Source organism: Mastigoproctus giganteus, chromosome 4, assembly GCF_048544385.1.
Source record: "Mastigoproctus giganteus isolate SK-2022 chromosome 4, ASM4854438v1, whole genome shotgun sequence".
Taxonomy (NCBI): Eukaryota; Metazoa; Arthropoda; class Arachnida; order Uropygi; family Thelyphonidae; genus Mastigoproctus; species Mastigoproctus giganteus.
Window position 1 is genome coordinate 244,402,682 of NC_143578.1, and position 17,777 is coordinate 244,420,458.

The window sequence follows — 17,777 nt, forward strand, 5'->3', positions numbered from 1 at the left end:
TATTCTTATTTTGTGAGATGTATATATATTTAATTGATTTATGTTAATATTTAATGTTATTACATTTATATTGTATTGCTTATTTGTTGTAAGTAATATTTTCTCAATTGTGCATGGTATGCAATAAAACAAACAAGGGCTATCTCTGCTGTCTGCATAGTTTTGTTTAGATTACTATGCTTACACTTATTAGGAATGCAGGCATATGCCATTCAAAATGTAGTTAGACCATTTAGTATGGATTCATTATAGTGACAGTAATGTTCATGTGGAATCATCAGCATGAAGATTGAATAGCATCCCTCAGTTTCTAGATAGAGTAAACGGACACTGAGCCCCTGATTTGTATTTTAGCATTTGCCAATCCAATGCCCTATTGGGTTGAGATGAGGTTGTATTGTAGGTGGAGAAAGTGGAAGGGATCACTGTCTGATTTTTGGAATTCTGTGTACTGATTTAGTACACAGAATTCCAAATGACAGCTTATGAGGTTTCATCAATGATATACAGGAATTTTTCCAAGGAAGTGATTATATGGGTTAATCCCATTGTAAGACAATGGTTAGGCCACATATCAAGCACTGCATACAGATCTAGAAGCCTCATTTTAAGAAGGTGTGGATCTCTTGGAAGGAACAGGTGCAGGGAAGATCAACAAGATTAGTCAAGGACACAATGGGATACTCTTACCACAAAAGACTTCAGTTTTGCAAATTGCAGAGCTTGAAAAATAGATGCCTGTGAAGTGATCTGATTGAGATGTCTAAGGCTTTTAAATGAATTGCACAAGCTCAATGTTGATGGAATCCTTCCTCTTGCTCAGAATACACAAATGAGAGAGCATAAATTTAAATTGAGGAAGGTGCCCTGCGGGATAGATGTGTGGAAGTTTGCCTTCAGCTAGCATGTGGGTGATTGTTGGAACAAACTTCCATCTGTTGTTGTGGAAATGGATAGTTTGAATAAATTCAAGAATTAGGCAAATTACGACAGATGAGGTGAGTATTTTTTTATTTTTTGGCAGATGCTATAAAAAGCTTGCTTTCTTGCATCATTTGCTGCTACTAATTGCAACTAATAATAATGTCCCTCTCTAACTCAGTTACAAATGATATGTCAATATTAGTATTGGCAAAATGAAGGAAGCATTATTTTTCTAATTTAGTTTATTTAGTTACCTTATATTTAACTTTCAACTATGAGAGTCATTCTGTGGGCATTTCAATTAGAATTGAAATGCCCACAGAATGACTCTCATAATTGAGAAAGGTATTCCTACTGTTTCAAAGATTATATCGTAGCTGAAGCTGTCACAAATAAATTTTATTTTACTTTATTTTATTTTATTTACTTTATATTTTACTTTATTTTATTTATATATAGTCCATTACAACAGAGTGTCAGGTTTGACTCCTATCCTGGCGAGGATGAGCATAGGCTTATTTCTCGATTCACAGCTCAGCTACTAGATTCTGGACCACCTGTAAGTAGGCGTTTAAGAGAAGTGATTTTATTTTCACATTATTTATTAAATAAAACTTGTATCATTGCAATAACTGTCAAAAAGCCATAACTGGAAATTCATATTCAACTTAAAAATAATTTCTTTAGAATTGTCAGCAAAATAGAAAAAAAAAAAAAAAAACCAGCTAAGGACAAAATAATTATTTTGTTTTATTAAGAGGATAACAAATTACTTTTATGACTGTGTTCACTAAACAAATGGAATTTTGTGATACCTATGATATCTTGCATTCCAATTAAAAGAGAAGTGAATAGTTATCTAACAATCAAATTAATCCTTAGCATATAGATACTATTCAAAGTGATCAAAATATTAGCACTCTGTGATGTAACATGCCTCTATCATTATAATATAGGAGTTGAGGGCAAACTTCCATGTGAAGGTAACATGATATACTAAGAATGCCACAGCATGGACTTGCTATTTGTGAATAAGAAATAATTTATTTAATAGTGCTTGCTGCTTTTTGATACAGGTGAATAATACTAAGCAAATAAACATCAGTAAAAATCTTAAATAAAATATCTATATAATATTGGTGTGTAGATACACCATAGACAACTCTTAAGAAACTACAAAGTAGTTGTTGTAGGCATCATTTGCTCTTTCTCATATTGTGCTCTGCCTTCACGACGAGTTGCCGGCCGGCGCCTCCGTAGCCAGGTGGGAAGGAGCAGCAGTGCGTAGCACATGCTTCTTGATTAGACCGGGGTTCAAGCCTGTCACCACCAAATACGGAGGATGCGGAAAGATCAGGGAATGACCACCGCATATCCCGGAGCAATATGGCCTTAGTTGCTAATGCTCCTAAAATCCAAATAACAAACATAACAAACACGATGAGTTGCCATGATATTGCACTACCTCGAATAGGTAACGCTTCACTAATAGAGAAGGCTATTGTTACTTATTCTCAGTGAGTACCACCACCCAGACATGTTTCAGGGCTATTGGCCTATCATCAGTGGGTGGGCAGGTACCCTGGTATTGCAGACATGACGACCCAGTTGTGAAGATAATCACACAATATGAGAGATGCCAAAAGGTGTATATGACAATATTTAAAATAACTAAATGCATAAGGCATAATACATTAACAGTTTAATATCTATATAATATTGGTGTGTAGATACACCATAGACAACTCTTAAGAAACTGCAAAGTAGTTGTTGTAGGCATCATTTTCTCTTTCTCATATTGTGCTCTGCCTTCACGACGAGTTGCCATGATATTGCACTACCTCGAATAAGTAACATTTCACTAATAGAGTCTGCAATACAAGTCTGCAATACCAGGGTACCTGCCCACCCACTGATGATAGGCCAATAGCCTTGAAACATGTCTGGGTTGTGGTACTCACTGAGAATAAGTAACAATAGCCTTCTCTATTAGTGAAGCGTTACCTATTCGAGGTAGTGCAATATCATGGCAACTCGTCGTAAGGCAGAGCACAATATGAGAAAGAACAAATGATGCCTACAACAACTACTTTGTAGTTTCTTAAGAGTTGTCTATGGTGTATCTACACACCGATATTATATAGATATTAAACTCTTAATGTATTATGCCTTGTGCATTTAGTTATTTTAAATAAAATATAAAAAATAAGTAAGAGAGGGGGGGGGGAGATTATTGTATGTTTCAGTCAAAGTGTTACATCTTTCAACAGCAGATTTTAGGGGATTTTACTCTGGAAAAACTGCACAGGATGTGTAACCTCTACACAGTACCTTCATGACAGCTATAAAGGTAGAGGAAGATAGTGAATGGTCTGAGTCAAATATCTGTGGGAGCTGTACACTCATGATCCAAAACATTATGACCACCCATTTCTCCATGAGTGGATGCATTCCACATCACCTAAGGGTGATGTCACTGACCTATGCAGCATATGTTGTAACAGCATGGGTAGTGCCTGTCAGTTCATCAGAACAAAGCCTGTGCAATGGAGAAAGGGAACCACCTGAGTTTGAATGGGGAATGATTTCTGTTACTACGAAGTCAAAGGACTGCTGTAGTGAAGGTGTGGTGGGAATGGTCTGAAGAGGGACATGGGACACGCAACCACCCAACCTGCCAGGATAGGGAGACCACCACTGGTTAATAGTGGAGGTGAATAGCTGTTGGGGCACATACTGTCTGGGACAACAGATGGTTCATGATCTCTCAATTAATGGCAGACTACAACCAGGGCACACAGAGAAACTTTTATGAGCATGCTGCGATCCAGTAGATGCTCTTCCGTATAGGCCTACGGAGTAGGGAACCTGTTCATCTGCCCTTGCTGTCTGACCATGATGTGGAAAACCACCGGTGGCACCTTTCACAAAACACTATGCTACTATGCTGTCTGACCACCATTGACACCTCCACCTTCAGTGAGAATGGGAGCACCATTCCTGGATATTGGATGACTGGAAAAGAGTTGCCTGGTCTGATGATTCAGTGTTCCAACTCCATGCCAGTGGACAAGTGTGTTTTGATGGTGAGCAAGTGAAAAGCTGCAAACAGGCTACATGGTCAGACAAAACAGGCCAGCAGTGGTGATATTGTGGTTTGGGGGATGTTTTCATGGACATCACTAGGTTCCGTCATCCCCATTGAACACACCATTGCCAGATCCTACCTCGGAATTGTTTTTTACCAAGTTTTGTTCTATATGACTGTGTATATAGATGGCACTGGATTCTTTCAACAAGACAGTTTCCCATGTCACAAGGTCTGCTTTGTGCAGGAATGGTTCGAGGATCATGTCCAAGCATTTTGTGTGCTCCTCTGGCCATTGAATTACCCCAACATTAGTCTCATTGAACAGTTGATGCAGTCACAAAAGAACTGGATGCAGGGAATAACTTTGATATTATATACTTGGATCTTAGAAAGGCTTTTGATACTGTTGCACATGGAAGACTGCTGCACAAATTGGAGCAGTGTGGCATTAGAGGCAAATTGCTGCTATGGATAAAGGGGTGGTTGAGGGGGAGAAGACAGAGAGTGGTAATCAATGGACACTGCTCATCATGGACTAATGTTATTAGTGGAGTCCCTCAGGGTTCAGTGTTGGGTCCATTATTGTTTTCTGTATTTATAAATGATATTGATGATGGTATATCAAGCTTAATGTCCAAGTTTGCAGACGATATGAAGATTGGCAGGGTTGTTGACAGGAAGTTGACAGGTTAAATAAATTTAAGGAGGAACTGGACAGGCATTTGGAGGGAATGGTGTGATTTTTTTTTTTTTTTTTTTTTTGGCTGATGCTGCATAAGCCCATACACTTGCTTTCTTTCATCACATGCCACTACTACTACTATGCTGCTGCAACAGGATCTGGAAAGGTTGAGCAGATGGGCTGAGAAGTGGCAAATGAAGTTTAACATTGACAAATGTAAAGTACTACATATGGGAAACAGCAACCCCAGAGCAACGTATCAACTCTGTTGTACTACACTGACAGTGGTAGAGAATAAAAGGGACCTGGGGGTGGTTGTGCAGGCAGATATGAAGTTCTCTGAGCAGTGCAGACGGGCTCAGAGAACTTCATATCTGCCTGCCTATTGTCAATGATATATAGGAATTTTTCTGGCAGGGATAAGGAGGTGATTATTCCCTTGTATAAGGCAATGGTCAGGCCACACGTAGAGTACTGTATACAGGTCTGGAGGCCTCATTTCAAGAAGGATGTAGAGCTGCTGGAACGAGTACAGAGAAGGGCAACAAGATTAGGGAACGGAATGAAGGGTTGTTCTTACGAAGAAAGGCTTAAGTTTTGCAAATTACAGTGTCTGGAGACTAGGCACCAGCGAGGTGATCTGATAGAGGTGTATAAAGCCTTGAATGGTTTGAGCATGCTCAATGCTGATGGGATCCTTCCTCTTGCTCAGAATAATCACCTGAGAGGGCATAAATTCAAATTGAGGAAAGACAGATGTAGGATAGATGTGCGGAAATTTGCCTTTAGCCAGCGGGTGGGTGGTTGGTGGAACAGACTTCCATCCCTTGTCGTGGAAGTTGATAGCCTAACTAAGTTTAAGGCTCAGCTGGACAGGTATTTCGAATGAACAGAGGGGTGAAGTGGAAGTGGTTTTTTTTTTTTTTTTTTGGCTTATGCTGCTAAGCTTGCTTTCTTGCATCAAATGCCTCTACTAATGCTAATGCTAGTTGTGGAATGGAGTGGAATGCAGCATTCACCAGTCCATGCTTTACTCTGTTGCCAAATTCTGGGACCTTCCTTCTCTTCAGCTGGTCCAGGTACTTGAGGACACCTGCAGTTTTGTGGAATTGATGCTATGTCAGATGCATATGGTTATCACGGCGAAAAATGGTGCCAACATGCTATTTGGTAGATCATGTTTTGGCTATTCTCAACAGTAACTTATGTATATTCTTCCTGTATTTTTACAGACTATGATGCTATCATGGCCTTGAGTGGAAGCTGCTTAAAGCTGATTGGCTCTGGCTTGTCTTTTTTTTTTTTTTTTTTTTTTGAATATGTAGTGTGATCTATGTAGGAAGACTAGGGATTGAATGGATAGTGCTTAGTTTAGTTGGCTGGCTGTAAGCTGTCTCCATGGAAAGGCTGCGTTGAATTCCTTGCCCACTCAAAGCTATTGGTTTGAGTGGACCAGGGTCATGAGTGAAGGTCCTGTAGCGTTCATTATGAGGTGCCTTATTGTTTCTGATATTTTTAATGATTGTGACAAAGTTACAGTCAGTCAGGGGCTTCAAGAGCAAGTATAGGCCCTGGAGTAAACAGCCTTTCAAAGCTAGCTTGCTTTTTTTTGGTTATAGCAAGTTTATGTTAAAGTTTGCTGATGATACAAAGATTGGAAGAGTGATAAAGAATAGTAACCAAGGTGTGCTATTTCAACAAAATAAAAATAAATTATTTAGTTAGTATGAAGAATGGCATTAAAAATACAATATTAATAAATGCAAGGTTTTATATTTCAATGATAGTAATCCCAGATTATCTTATAATTTGGGAGGCAACATATTAAGGTAGTTAGGAATAATTGTACAATTTTATGTGATATTCTTTTAACAGGCTGGCTTCCTGGAAAACACGTGCTGTACAGGAAGTTTGATAGTAGGGATGAGGAGGTAATTGTTCAACTATATAAAGAATTGGTTAGATCACACCTTGTGTACTGTACAGGTTTGGAGACCTCATTTCAAATGTGGATATTTTCTTTTATGTGTCACCTTAATACAAACCTTATTAGTATTAGTAGAGGCAAATGATGCAGGAAAGCAAACTTATACTGCATCAGCCCCCCCCCCCCAAAAATCCTTCCCATTTCACCCATCCATTCGATCCAGTTCTGCGCATCTATCCTACAAATGTCTTTTCTCAATTTGAATTTATATCCCCACAGGCGATTTAATCTGGGCAAGAGGAAGAATCCCATCAGCATTGAGTTGCTCAAACCAATCAAGGCCTTATAAACCTCAATCAGATAAACTCGCAGGTGCCTAGTCTCCAGACACTGTAATTTGGTTAACTTAAGCCTTTCTTTATAAGAGCAACCCTTTGTTCTATTCAACAATCTCGTTGCCCTTCTCTGTACTCATTCTGGCAGCTTTACATCCTTCCTAAAATAAGGCCTCCAGATCTGTATACAGTACTCAAGGTGTGGCCTGACCATTGTCTTATACAAGGGGATAATGACCTCCTTATCCTGGCTAGAAAAATTCCTGCATATCATTGATAAGATACCATGAGCTACTCTTGCAGACCGTCTGCACTGCTCAGAAAACTTCATATCTGACTGCACAATGCACTTATATGCATTACATGCAATAAATTATAGAAGCTATTATATAGAAATGTAATCCAGTACTCCAGAACATTTAAAAATAAAGGAATGAAAGAGAAAATAATGATGAGGAAGCCATGGCCTGTAGGTGTGTGGTCTTCCAGACTTTGGTGTGGCTTGTGAGGCAATTTCACTAATTGAAAATCACAAATATTGAACTTAGAAAAAAATTTCTAAATAATTTAACTAACAAAATTGTTATCAATCTGTGACTCTTGATAAACTGCCTTTCCTTTTGATAAACCATCTTTTGGGGACTTTGGAAGATGATGCAGTTTTATGTAAGGAATGTTTTAATAAAATAAAATAGGGACCAGTTAAATTATTATATTATGGACCAGTTAAATTATTATATTATGGACCAGTTAAATGAATCATATATCCTATATCAGTGGTGTGCAACCATTTTTGGAATGAAGGCCAATTCAAGGGGAAAAATTGTTTGCAGGTTGCATTATAAGGGATATCTAAATTTTTTTTTAAATTTACGATTAATGATCTTGAACTTGAGCATTGCTGTCAAACTAGGCAGGTACCCATATTGAGGCAGTAACTACTGTATTAAAAGGTAAAGTGCAGCCATTATCAACCCACTGCAGGATGGAAGCCTCCTCAACAATTCATGCTGAGGGAAATGGACCATAATCTGCCATGCTGGTCCAGTGCGGGTTGGCAGATCGACCATATTCAGCAGTCAGGGGCTTGAACCCCGGTCTACTCAAAGAGCTGGTGCTACTGCACTCCCGCTCCTGACCACTCAGCTACGGAGGCCTTATTATATATAAAATAAGATTCATGAAAATGTTGAAAGTGCTTACGTTTATGTCACTGTTATGTTTTTATCTTGAAACTAAACTATAACCACAAAAAATTAATACCTGATAGTGTTATTTTTATGATGAAACTTTTGTTTGAAATATACACTGATGAGCCAAAACATTATGACCACCTACCTAATATGACAAGGCATGGATGCTACAATATTTCTAAATATGTCTTGTGGTATCTGGTACCAACGCGTAACCAGCAGATCCTTTAACTCCTGTAAGATCCGTGGTTGAGATGCTGCAGATCAGAGTTGCTGTTCCAACACAAACCACAGATGCTCAATGGGAATTTGAAGGCCAAGACAATATCTGGAAGTCTTCATGTTCCGCGAACCAATCTCGAACAACCTGGACAGTGTTGCATGGTGCATTATCCTGCTGAAAGACTGCACCGCCAGAGGGGACGACTATTGCCATGAAAGGGTGTCAGCAATGATGGTTAGGTAAAATGTAAAGTGTGTTTAGGGTCTAATGGCACCAGGGGTTTCCCCCATCTCCATGTAGTTTACATTGTCATGTGTTACAGTATACTGTAAGGGCCAGAGTTTTAAAAGTGTATGGATATTGTTGGGTGTAGTGTCGTACTGTTGTTCATCTGGCCATTTAGCCGTTGGACCCCATACACATGGATGACCGGATCCAGGGTATCACAGCAGAACATTGCCCAAAGCACGACACCGCCACCAGCTTGTTTTTGTCCTACGGTGCATCCAAGCGCCATCACTTTCCCAGGTAAACAACACACATGTACCCGGCAGTTCACATGGTGCAACAGGAAACATGATTCATCGGACCAGATGACCTTCTTCCAATCATTCAAGATCCAGTTTTGATGCTCGTGTGCCCATTGTAGGCACTGTTGCCAGTGAACCGTGGTTAGCGTGGGCACTCGGAATGGCCTGCGGCTATGCAGCCCCATTTTTAGTAGGGTTTGATGTACTGTGTGTTGTGGCACATTACTCCCGGCACCAGCATTTCAATTACTGGCGAGTTGTGCCACAGTCGTCCTTCTGTTGCCACATACCATCCAGGAGAGCCTTCGCTCACCTCAAGCATGGTTGTCCAACACCTCACTGGCATTTGTGGGTTTTCCCTCCTTGGATCACTTTCGGTAGGTACTAACCATGGCTGACTGTGAGCATCCCACCAGCCGTGCCGTTTTGGATATGTTCTGACCCAGTCGTCTGGCCATTACAATTTGGTCTTTGTCAAACCCGCTTAAGTCTGCTGCCTTTCCCATCTGAAGAACAAGAGTAACACTGATTAATGGAGTTCAGTATTAGGTGTTTTTTATACCATGTCCCAATCCGTGCTTGCAGTGTAGTTCACCTGCAGTTGCTTCGATGTGCATAACAGCTTGCTGTTCATAATGTTTTGGCTCATTGGTGTATTTCCATATTAAAAATATCTGTATACAACATAGGCGCACTATAGTCCCAGAAGCTTATGCGCCATTAAACCTCCATCACACACACACATGGTAATACAACATAAAATTGTTTATTTTTATAGGAATATAATTTATTTGTCAACTTTCAATATTTTTTATTTCTTGTTCCTAAAATTAGATCACAGGCCACATTGTAAAACTAGGTGGGCCTATAATCACCTCAGAGGGCATAAATTCAAATTGAGGAAGGACGGATGTCGGATAGATGTGCGGAAATTTGCCTTTGGCCAGCGGGTGGTTGGTTGGTGGAACCGACTTCCATCACTTGTTGTTGAAGTTGATAGCCTAAACAAATTTAAAGCTCAACTGGACAGGTATTTCGAACGAACGGAGGGGTGAAATGGGAGAGGTTTTTTTTTTTTTGGCTGATGCTGAATAAGCTTGCTTTCTTGCATCATATGCTAATGCTAGTGTGGCTCATTGGCTGTGTTTTGCTCATCACATAATTAAAAAATATAGTATTTTCATAGAACCAACAAAAATTACTAAGCTGTCCTTGTTCTGTTCTATAGAACAACTTTCCCTCACATGTATTTCTAGAAAATTTCAATCTACAGAAATTTTAGTCTAATGTCAACAAGTATCTTCTGTCTTCTCAGCCCTTGATCCATGCATAGTATTAAGTATTATAGGTTGTAATACCTTTCATGTTTGGGTTTTTCATTAAAAAAAAAAACAAAACTATAATTTTAATTATTATGAAAAAGATAAAGGTGCTAGATCCTCATATACATAATGACAAATTATAGTACAAATTTCAATTTCTGCTCTTCTCTTGGATTTAAGAGGATGAATTTGAATAAATTTGCCTTTATGTGCCGCAGCCTTTGAGATATCATTAAGATCTCAATGCAGCATTCTAGCAAAAAAAGATTGCATGCCCTTATTGTAGCCTCCGTAGCCAGGTGGGCAGGAGCAGCAGTGCATAGCACATGCTTCTTGATTAGACCGGGGTTCGAGCCCGTGACCACCAAATATGGAGGATGCGGAAAGTTCAGGGAATGACCACCGCATATTCCCAGAGCAATATGGCCTTAGTTGCTAAGGCTCCTAAAAAAAAACAAATAAATAGCTCTTATTGTAGAAGTATGTATAATCTTTCCTATGCTGTTATGAGGCATTGTAACTACTACTTATAATTGTTAAATTAAAAACTAAATACAGTTTACAATGTATTAAATGCTAGATTAAAGAGAATTACTTTTGCTTCAGCATGTGTTTATATCATAAAAAATGACATTTGATACAGAATGAAACAGTAATAGTGAGATGTAAGTTGTGTTACTGCTGGTTTACTTAAGGTATTTCTATAGTTTACTCTTCTTGAGGTAAAGATCTAGTGGGCAACTGAGCAACAAACTACAGTATACTGAGGAAAGTGGGAATGGAAATTTCAGTTTCAAAACTGCTGCTACTGAGGACATGGCATAATTGAGCACAATAAGACTATAGCTGAGGTATATCTTGGCTACTGTCTTATGCATTTTTTGGCTACAATCTTGTGTTCAATAATATAATGTTTGATGTTTCTAATCATATCTGTAGAAGAAAAATAAAAATATGTAAAAATATTTATAATAAAGTTGGATTATCTTATTCTAAGAAATGTGACAGTAACTTTAACAGAAATACTGCAATAAAAGCTGATTGCAAAAGAAACATGTAATTTGCATGATGTTTAGTGTTTCCTTCTAGATAATTACATAATGGAGGAATGTAATAAAAAAAATTTCCATGTGTTACTCTTTATAACTATACAAATATTCCAGCTTAAAATCAAAGAAGAAAGTAATACAAAGAAATTTCTTTTGCAGATGAGGAGCCCTTCAGAAATTAGTTTATCAACAGATACATACAAGCAAAGAGAATTAATAGCAAAATTAGAGGCAAAAAATAGGTGAGGGAACAGTTTTTTTTCTTTCTCTCTTTGTATTATTTTATTTTTAGTGTTAACTAATTTACTAGAGTTTAGGACTAAGAGTTGTTAATGTTACTTATCTAGGGAATAATGCAGGGGTGGCCAAACACCTGCCACTTGTGGCAAGTGTTTCCTCTCAATTGGAAAAATATATAATGTTAAAAAATTATAGAACTGATTTTAAAAATGAAAATCAACAGTACAGGTTAAATTCCACTTTTATTGTCAGGAATTACGTTTCAATGTGAAGTGAAGAGTTATAGTTCTTATTTAGTGCCTCTTTAAGTGTTAGTTTGTGCAGGTAGGTGGAATACTAATGAGCTCCTCATTTCAATATGGACAGTTTGTCCATTAACCTATTATAAATTTTTTATATAAACAAAATTGTTTTCAGTTTTTTTAATATTTCAAGTGTTTAGCCGTAAAATTCTCTTATATAGCAGAAATTATTCAAATAAGTTGGCAGTAGATACAGGTTATGGGGATATATTTTTTTTGTTAGTTGTTGGTGCATCGGCTTCTGTGGCCATAATGCACCTCCCAAGGTTTTTGCACTACTCTGATCCAAGCCCGAGGCAGGATTCGAACCCGCTATCTTTGGGTTGCCAGGCAGGCACTTTACCCACCCGGCTAGCCCAGTCGGCATATATGGGGGTGTGATTGTTCCTTCCGAGGCCAACAAACTTAATGTTTTTGTATGGGATTTTTTTTAACCTCTTATAGAAAAGTGGTAACTGAATTTTTAAATTGATGTCTACAGTGATCTTTTCCTTTCTTTTTTTTTTTTTTCCCTTTACTTTTTCAAATTCAGTTTATCTTGGGTAGCTCCTTAGGTTGCATGTGACACATTTCCAACATAATATATGGCACTTGCAGGAAGGAAAAGGTTGGCCACTACAGAAATAATACAACATTTAACTTCTTCTTCTGGCATTATAACCCAGGGCGGGTCTTAGCCTTCTCAACGATGTTCCACCAATAAGCCCTCCCAGAAGTCAAATTTCTCCAACTTCTTATTCCCATGGTCTTTAAGTCCTCTTTGACATCATCCATCCATCTTTTCCACATTTTTCCTCTTGCCCTCCTACCAATAGGTTTCCATTTCATTATCTTTTTAGTTCTACTGTTATCCATTCTCATAACATGTCCCCAGGCAAGTCTCTGGCTGTTCACAAATGTGACGATGTCCGCACACTGAATAAGATTGTCAAGTTCATGGTTAATTCTGATCCTCCTGGATCCATCAATGTCTTGTATGGGCCCAAAGACTTTTCACAAAATTCTATGCTCGAACACTCTCAACAACCGCTCAGCTTTACTCTTTAATGTCCAATCTTCATATGTTACAACTGGTCTAACGAGACTTTTGTATATTCTTAATTTTAAATATCTGTTCAATACTCTGGACTTCATTAGTTTTTCATGTGCATAGAAGTATCTGTTTCCACTCAGGATACAGGACTTAATTTTATTAATAATAGCGTTGGACTGGTTTATCTGCGAACCTAGATAGGCGAAATTTTGAACATGCAAACGAGAAGCTGTTGGTTCTTAAATTTTCTGTGTTATCTGCCATTCTCTGCACGTCCATATATTTTGTTTTCACTTCATTTATCCTGTCTTCTTCTTTGTGCTTCACTATCCAGCCTGGCCACTGTTTCCTCCAGTGCTCCTTTAGTCCTACTGATAATAGCAACATCATCAGCACCCGCACTGTCTTTGTCTCCAGTCACTTCTAATTTTCTGACAAACCCCTCTAAAACCAAGTTAAATAACACAGTATAGAGTGCATCGCCCTATCTAACACCAGCATTAATGTCAAAGGGAGTAGTCAACTCATTGTCAATTCTCACCACTGTTTTAGAGCCAGCCAGGGTTGCTTTTATGAGCCTAACAATCTTTGCAGGCATGCCCAGGAGAAGGAGATGATTTATCATTTCCTCTCTGTTGAGTGAATGGAAAGCTTGCTTGAAATCTACATATAGGTTAAATAAGTGTATATTATACTCTAATGCTTTTTCCTGTATCTGCCTCAAAAGGAAAATCTGGTCAGTTGTTGAGCGATTGGGTCTGAAACTACAATGATATTCTCCAACCATTTTCTCTGAATATGGTGCCAGTCTGTTATAAATAACTCCTGACAAAACCTTGTAAGTAACACTCAATAATGTAATAGCTATATAGTTAGAGCAAAGCAGTTCATCACCCTTCTTTTGAATCGGCTGTGTGATAACAAGTGTCCATTCATCCTGGATTTTTTCCTCAGACCATATTGATAGTATCAGTTTATGTATTCTTCTCCATAGTGCCACTCCACTGTTCTTGAGCAACTGTGCAGTTATTCCATCAGCTCCTGGTGCTTTAAAGTTCTTTAAGCACTTAACTTTTCGAATTTATTCGAAACTAGGGTCTTCAATGTATGGTTCTATTGTATAGTACAATAGCTGTTTTGTTTCAGCCTTACCTCCTGTCAAAATGCTCTTAAAATACTTTTTCCACTGTTTCAGAACCTCCTTTCTCTCAGTCAGCAAGTTCCCTTCACTATCCCTATATGCAGTAACTTTTGATCGGAATTCCTGTGTAATTTCTCTAACCTTCTTATGAAACTTTCTACTTTCAACAAAATGGTGGAACATTACAACAAGAAGGAATTCTTGTTGTAATGTTCCACCATTTTGTCGGCCATCCTTCTCAAAGCTGCTCTCTTTTTCTTTCTACACATCCTAGCTGCGGAAATCTGTTTTTGCCCTTTAGTATTCACTATTTGCTCTGCTATTCCACTGTAAACATTTCACCCTGACTTGTCTCTTCAATTCTACTGCTATTTGACACTCGTCATCATACCATTCCTCATTTCTCGGCCTTGAGGTCTCACCCAAGGTTATGTGTGTTGCACCCAGAATTGCAGCCTTTATGCACGTCCACTCATCTTCAATCTTACCACTTTTTTTTCCCTGTTCCTGCAGTCTTCGGGCCAACTTTGCCTGGTACTTTGTTTCAACAAATGTGTCTTTCAATTTCTCTACATTCCACCGCTTAGTTTTCTCAGCCTTTCCTCTTGCTACTAGAGCTATTTTATACTTCAGTCTGGCTCCCACCAGAAAATGATCAGAATTGGAGCTGGTGCCCCGAAAAGAACAGACATTTTCAATTGCAGTAGACCACCTCTATACAACATTTAACTACAGAACAAAAAGAGACCTTTAGATATTGTACAGCTGATATCAAAAGTTGTTAATCTTTTGATATTAGCTGGGCTAAAGGACTTTTCAGTAGTGTAGAGGACTACAATTCAAGCAATGAAATCAGATCGTAAGATTTTCTTATAGCTATAGGATAGCCTTAAAGAACAGAAAATAAGATTAGTTATTTGCCTGATTGCTGACTTACATTTTTTTTGTCATTCTGGCAATTTCAAGATGTGTAACAACATTGAAGTCTGAACAGGTAACATTTTATTTACCTGAACTCCCCCAGTGTTATATGAGTTTGTGTGTTCATTTCTATATTAAGAATCTAAGCAACCTTGTTAAGTTGTATATAAGTTTATTTTCTATAAAATTTGCCCCTATAGGATTGAAATTTTCAGTCTGCCAAAAAGGAGTGCAGCAAATTATTACCTGCCAATTTCCATAAATTGGCCAAAATTTTCTTTAAAAGAATCTCAGCTGTTATTGATTTCCTGACTAAATATCCATTTTCTTGAAAGTATTCGTGTGTGAATGAATACTTTTGAGAGTACTATGTTTATGTGCACATATATATAAACTCTCAGAAGTACCGTATTTCCCCATGTATAAGATGCACCTTTTTTCGAAAAATTTGGGGTCTAAAAACTGGGTGCGTCTTATACAGTGGTTGTAGATTTTTTTTACTTGCATTTCCCGCTTTTTCGCGTTTGTTGTCTTTGCGCTCATTGTTTCGCACTTGTTACCAGTATATTAGGTTACATTTTGCCACTTTCTGCCCAGAAATGGCTCAGAAAAGATTTTCGTATGGTGTTGAATTCAAGTTAAAAGTGATCCAGTTTGCAAAAGTGAATGGAAATCATGCTGCTGAATGTAAATTTGGTCCTCCAACTGAGAAAACAATCCGAGACTGGCTACGGGAAGAAGAAACCCTACTGAAAATGCCACGGCAGAAGAAGGCCATGAGAGACAAGTCAGCAAAATGGCCTGATTTAGAGAGGGAATTGAAGATATGGATTGAGGAGCAAAGGGCAATTGGAATTCCTGTTTCCACAAAGATGGTTCAGCATGAGGCAAGAAGAATTGCTGATGAAAAAGAAGTTACTGGTTTCAAAGGAGGACACAATTGGTGCTTCAGGTTCATGAAATGGAATGGACTAAGCATGCGTACATGCACCAGACTTGCCCAAAAGATGCTTGAAAGCTATGAGCAGAAGGTCCTTGAATTTCATCGTTTTGTCATTCAATGTCGGAAGACACATCAGTTTGAGTTGGGACAGATTGCAAATATGGATGAAGTCACCCTTCAATTTGATGTCCCAAGTAACAGAACTGTTGATAAGAAGAGGGTGAAAATTGTAACTGTGAAGACAAGTGGCCATGAAAAGAGCCATTATACAGTTGTTCTAGCTTGTTGTGCCGACGGAACCAAGCTGCCGCCTATGCTGATTTTCGAATGCAAAACAATGCCAAAAGAAGACCTCAAGGAGTGATTGTCCACGTTCATGACAAGGGTTGGATGGATCAGGATGGGATGAAGATCTGGTTTGAGAAAGTTTGGAGCAGGAGACCAGGTGGGCTCTTACGCAAATCTACCCTATTGGTGCTTGATCAGTTCAGGGCACACATAACAAAAAACACGAAGATTGCTGCAGAGCAAAAAAAAAAACTTGCCGTCATACTTGGAGGCTTGACATCCCAGCTCCAACCACTTAATGTCAGCATTAACAAACCCTTCAAAGCTGCCATGAGAGACGAATGGAACCAATGGATGAAGTCTTCTGGGGACAATTTGACACCAGCAGGAAGAGTGAAGAAACCAACTATATGAGAAGTTTGTACCTGGGTGAAAAGATCCTGGGATAATATCAAGATTGAGATTGTTGTCAAGTCATTTAAGAAGTGTGGCATTTCAAATGCCATAGATGGAACTGAGGACGAGGCAATATATGAAGACAGTGATTCGTCATCAGACACAGATGAGGACAAGCTAATGGATGGGAGTTTTGACAGTGATGAGTTGTATGAATTTTATGATGAATAAAACTTGAGTTCAATAACTTTATGTAATACATTTTTTTTCAAATTTCAGGCCCCAAAATTAAGGTGTGTCTTATACATGGGGAAATATGGTATATATTTTTTATAGAGAGGCATATTAGAATTACCAATTCAACATTTTCTCATGACAGTATTAGTTATAGTAGAGGACTTCAACTTTTGCTCCAAAATTCAGCTAAAACATGTTTTGTATTAGTTTGAATTTGAGTATATATCTCACTTTTTCTTGCTAATATGATCTATTTGTTGATTTTATGGAAATGAGGCTTCCATAAGAATAACAAATACATCTTTGTATTATTGTTAGTGATTTCATTATTGAGAAGAAATTTGTTTCGTAGAGAGATAATGAGGGAAATTCTACATCTACGAAAGCAACAGGAACAGGAGGATGCAGCGCTGAGGTCAGAACAGAATCCTACACTTTTGGCAGAATTGAGAGCATTGAGACAGAGGAAAGAAGAATTGGAAGCTCATTTATCGAGTCTCCAGGAAAGTCGTAGAGAGTTGATGCTGCAGCTGGAAGCTCTTATGAAAATGCTAAAGGTAAATTGTTATTTTCTTTTTGTATTTCTAAGTTATCTTGTATATGAAATTAAATATTGATGATGCAGTTATTATATACATTTCTCTCTCTCACACACACACACATACACACACTGCAAGATAAAAGTTCGCATGTTACAGTATGTTTAATTTTCTTTTGTTGAGCTGAAAAATTCAAAATCAGGTTTTGAGAAGCTCAACTCCTCCATGGAGGATTTGAGCTTCCAGTAAACTTTGTTTGGATATTCAGTAATGTTCTCCAGTATACAGCTGTTATTCCTGTTACCATTAGAGTTAAATCTATTGAGTGTTGGCCAACTTGAAACAAAAAAATGAAAAAAAATAAAAAAAATACCCATTTAATATTGAATGGCTTTCTTCTTTAGCAAAATCTAGTATCCCATACTTTTGTTGTTACTATTGCTATTGGTAAACTAGTGGAA

The 17,777-nt window shown here is 38.1% G+C and overlaps 1 protein-coding gene across 1 annotated transcript in view; it reads left to right on the forward strand.

The window, feature by feature from the left end:
- The window catches only part of LOC150087585 (dystrobrevin beta-like), a 152,181-nt gene that overhangs the window by 92,320 nt on the left and 42,084 nt on the right, over positions 1-17,777 (forward strand). Inside the window, exons 11-13 of the mRNA XM_090372149.1 lie at positions 1,384-1,483; positions 11,436-11,518; positions 17,130-17,334. Of these exons, the coding sequence (XP_090228275.1) occupies positions 1,384-1,483; positions 11,436-11,518; positions 17,130-17,334 (388 nt within the window). The remainder of the gene's footprint in view (positions 1-1,383; positions 1,484-11,435; positions 11,519-17,129; positions 17,335-17,777) is intronic.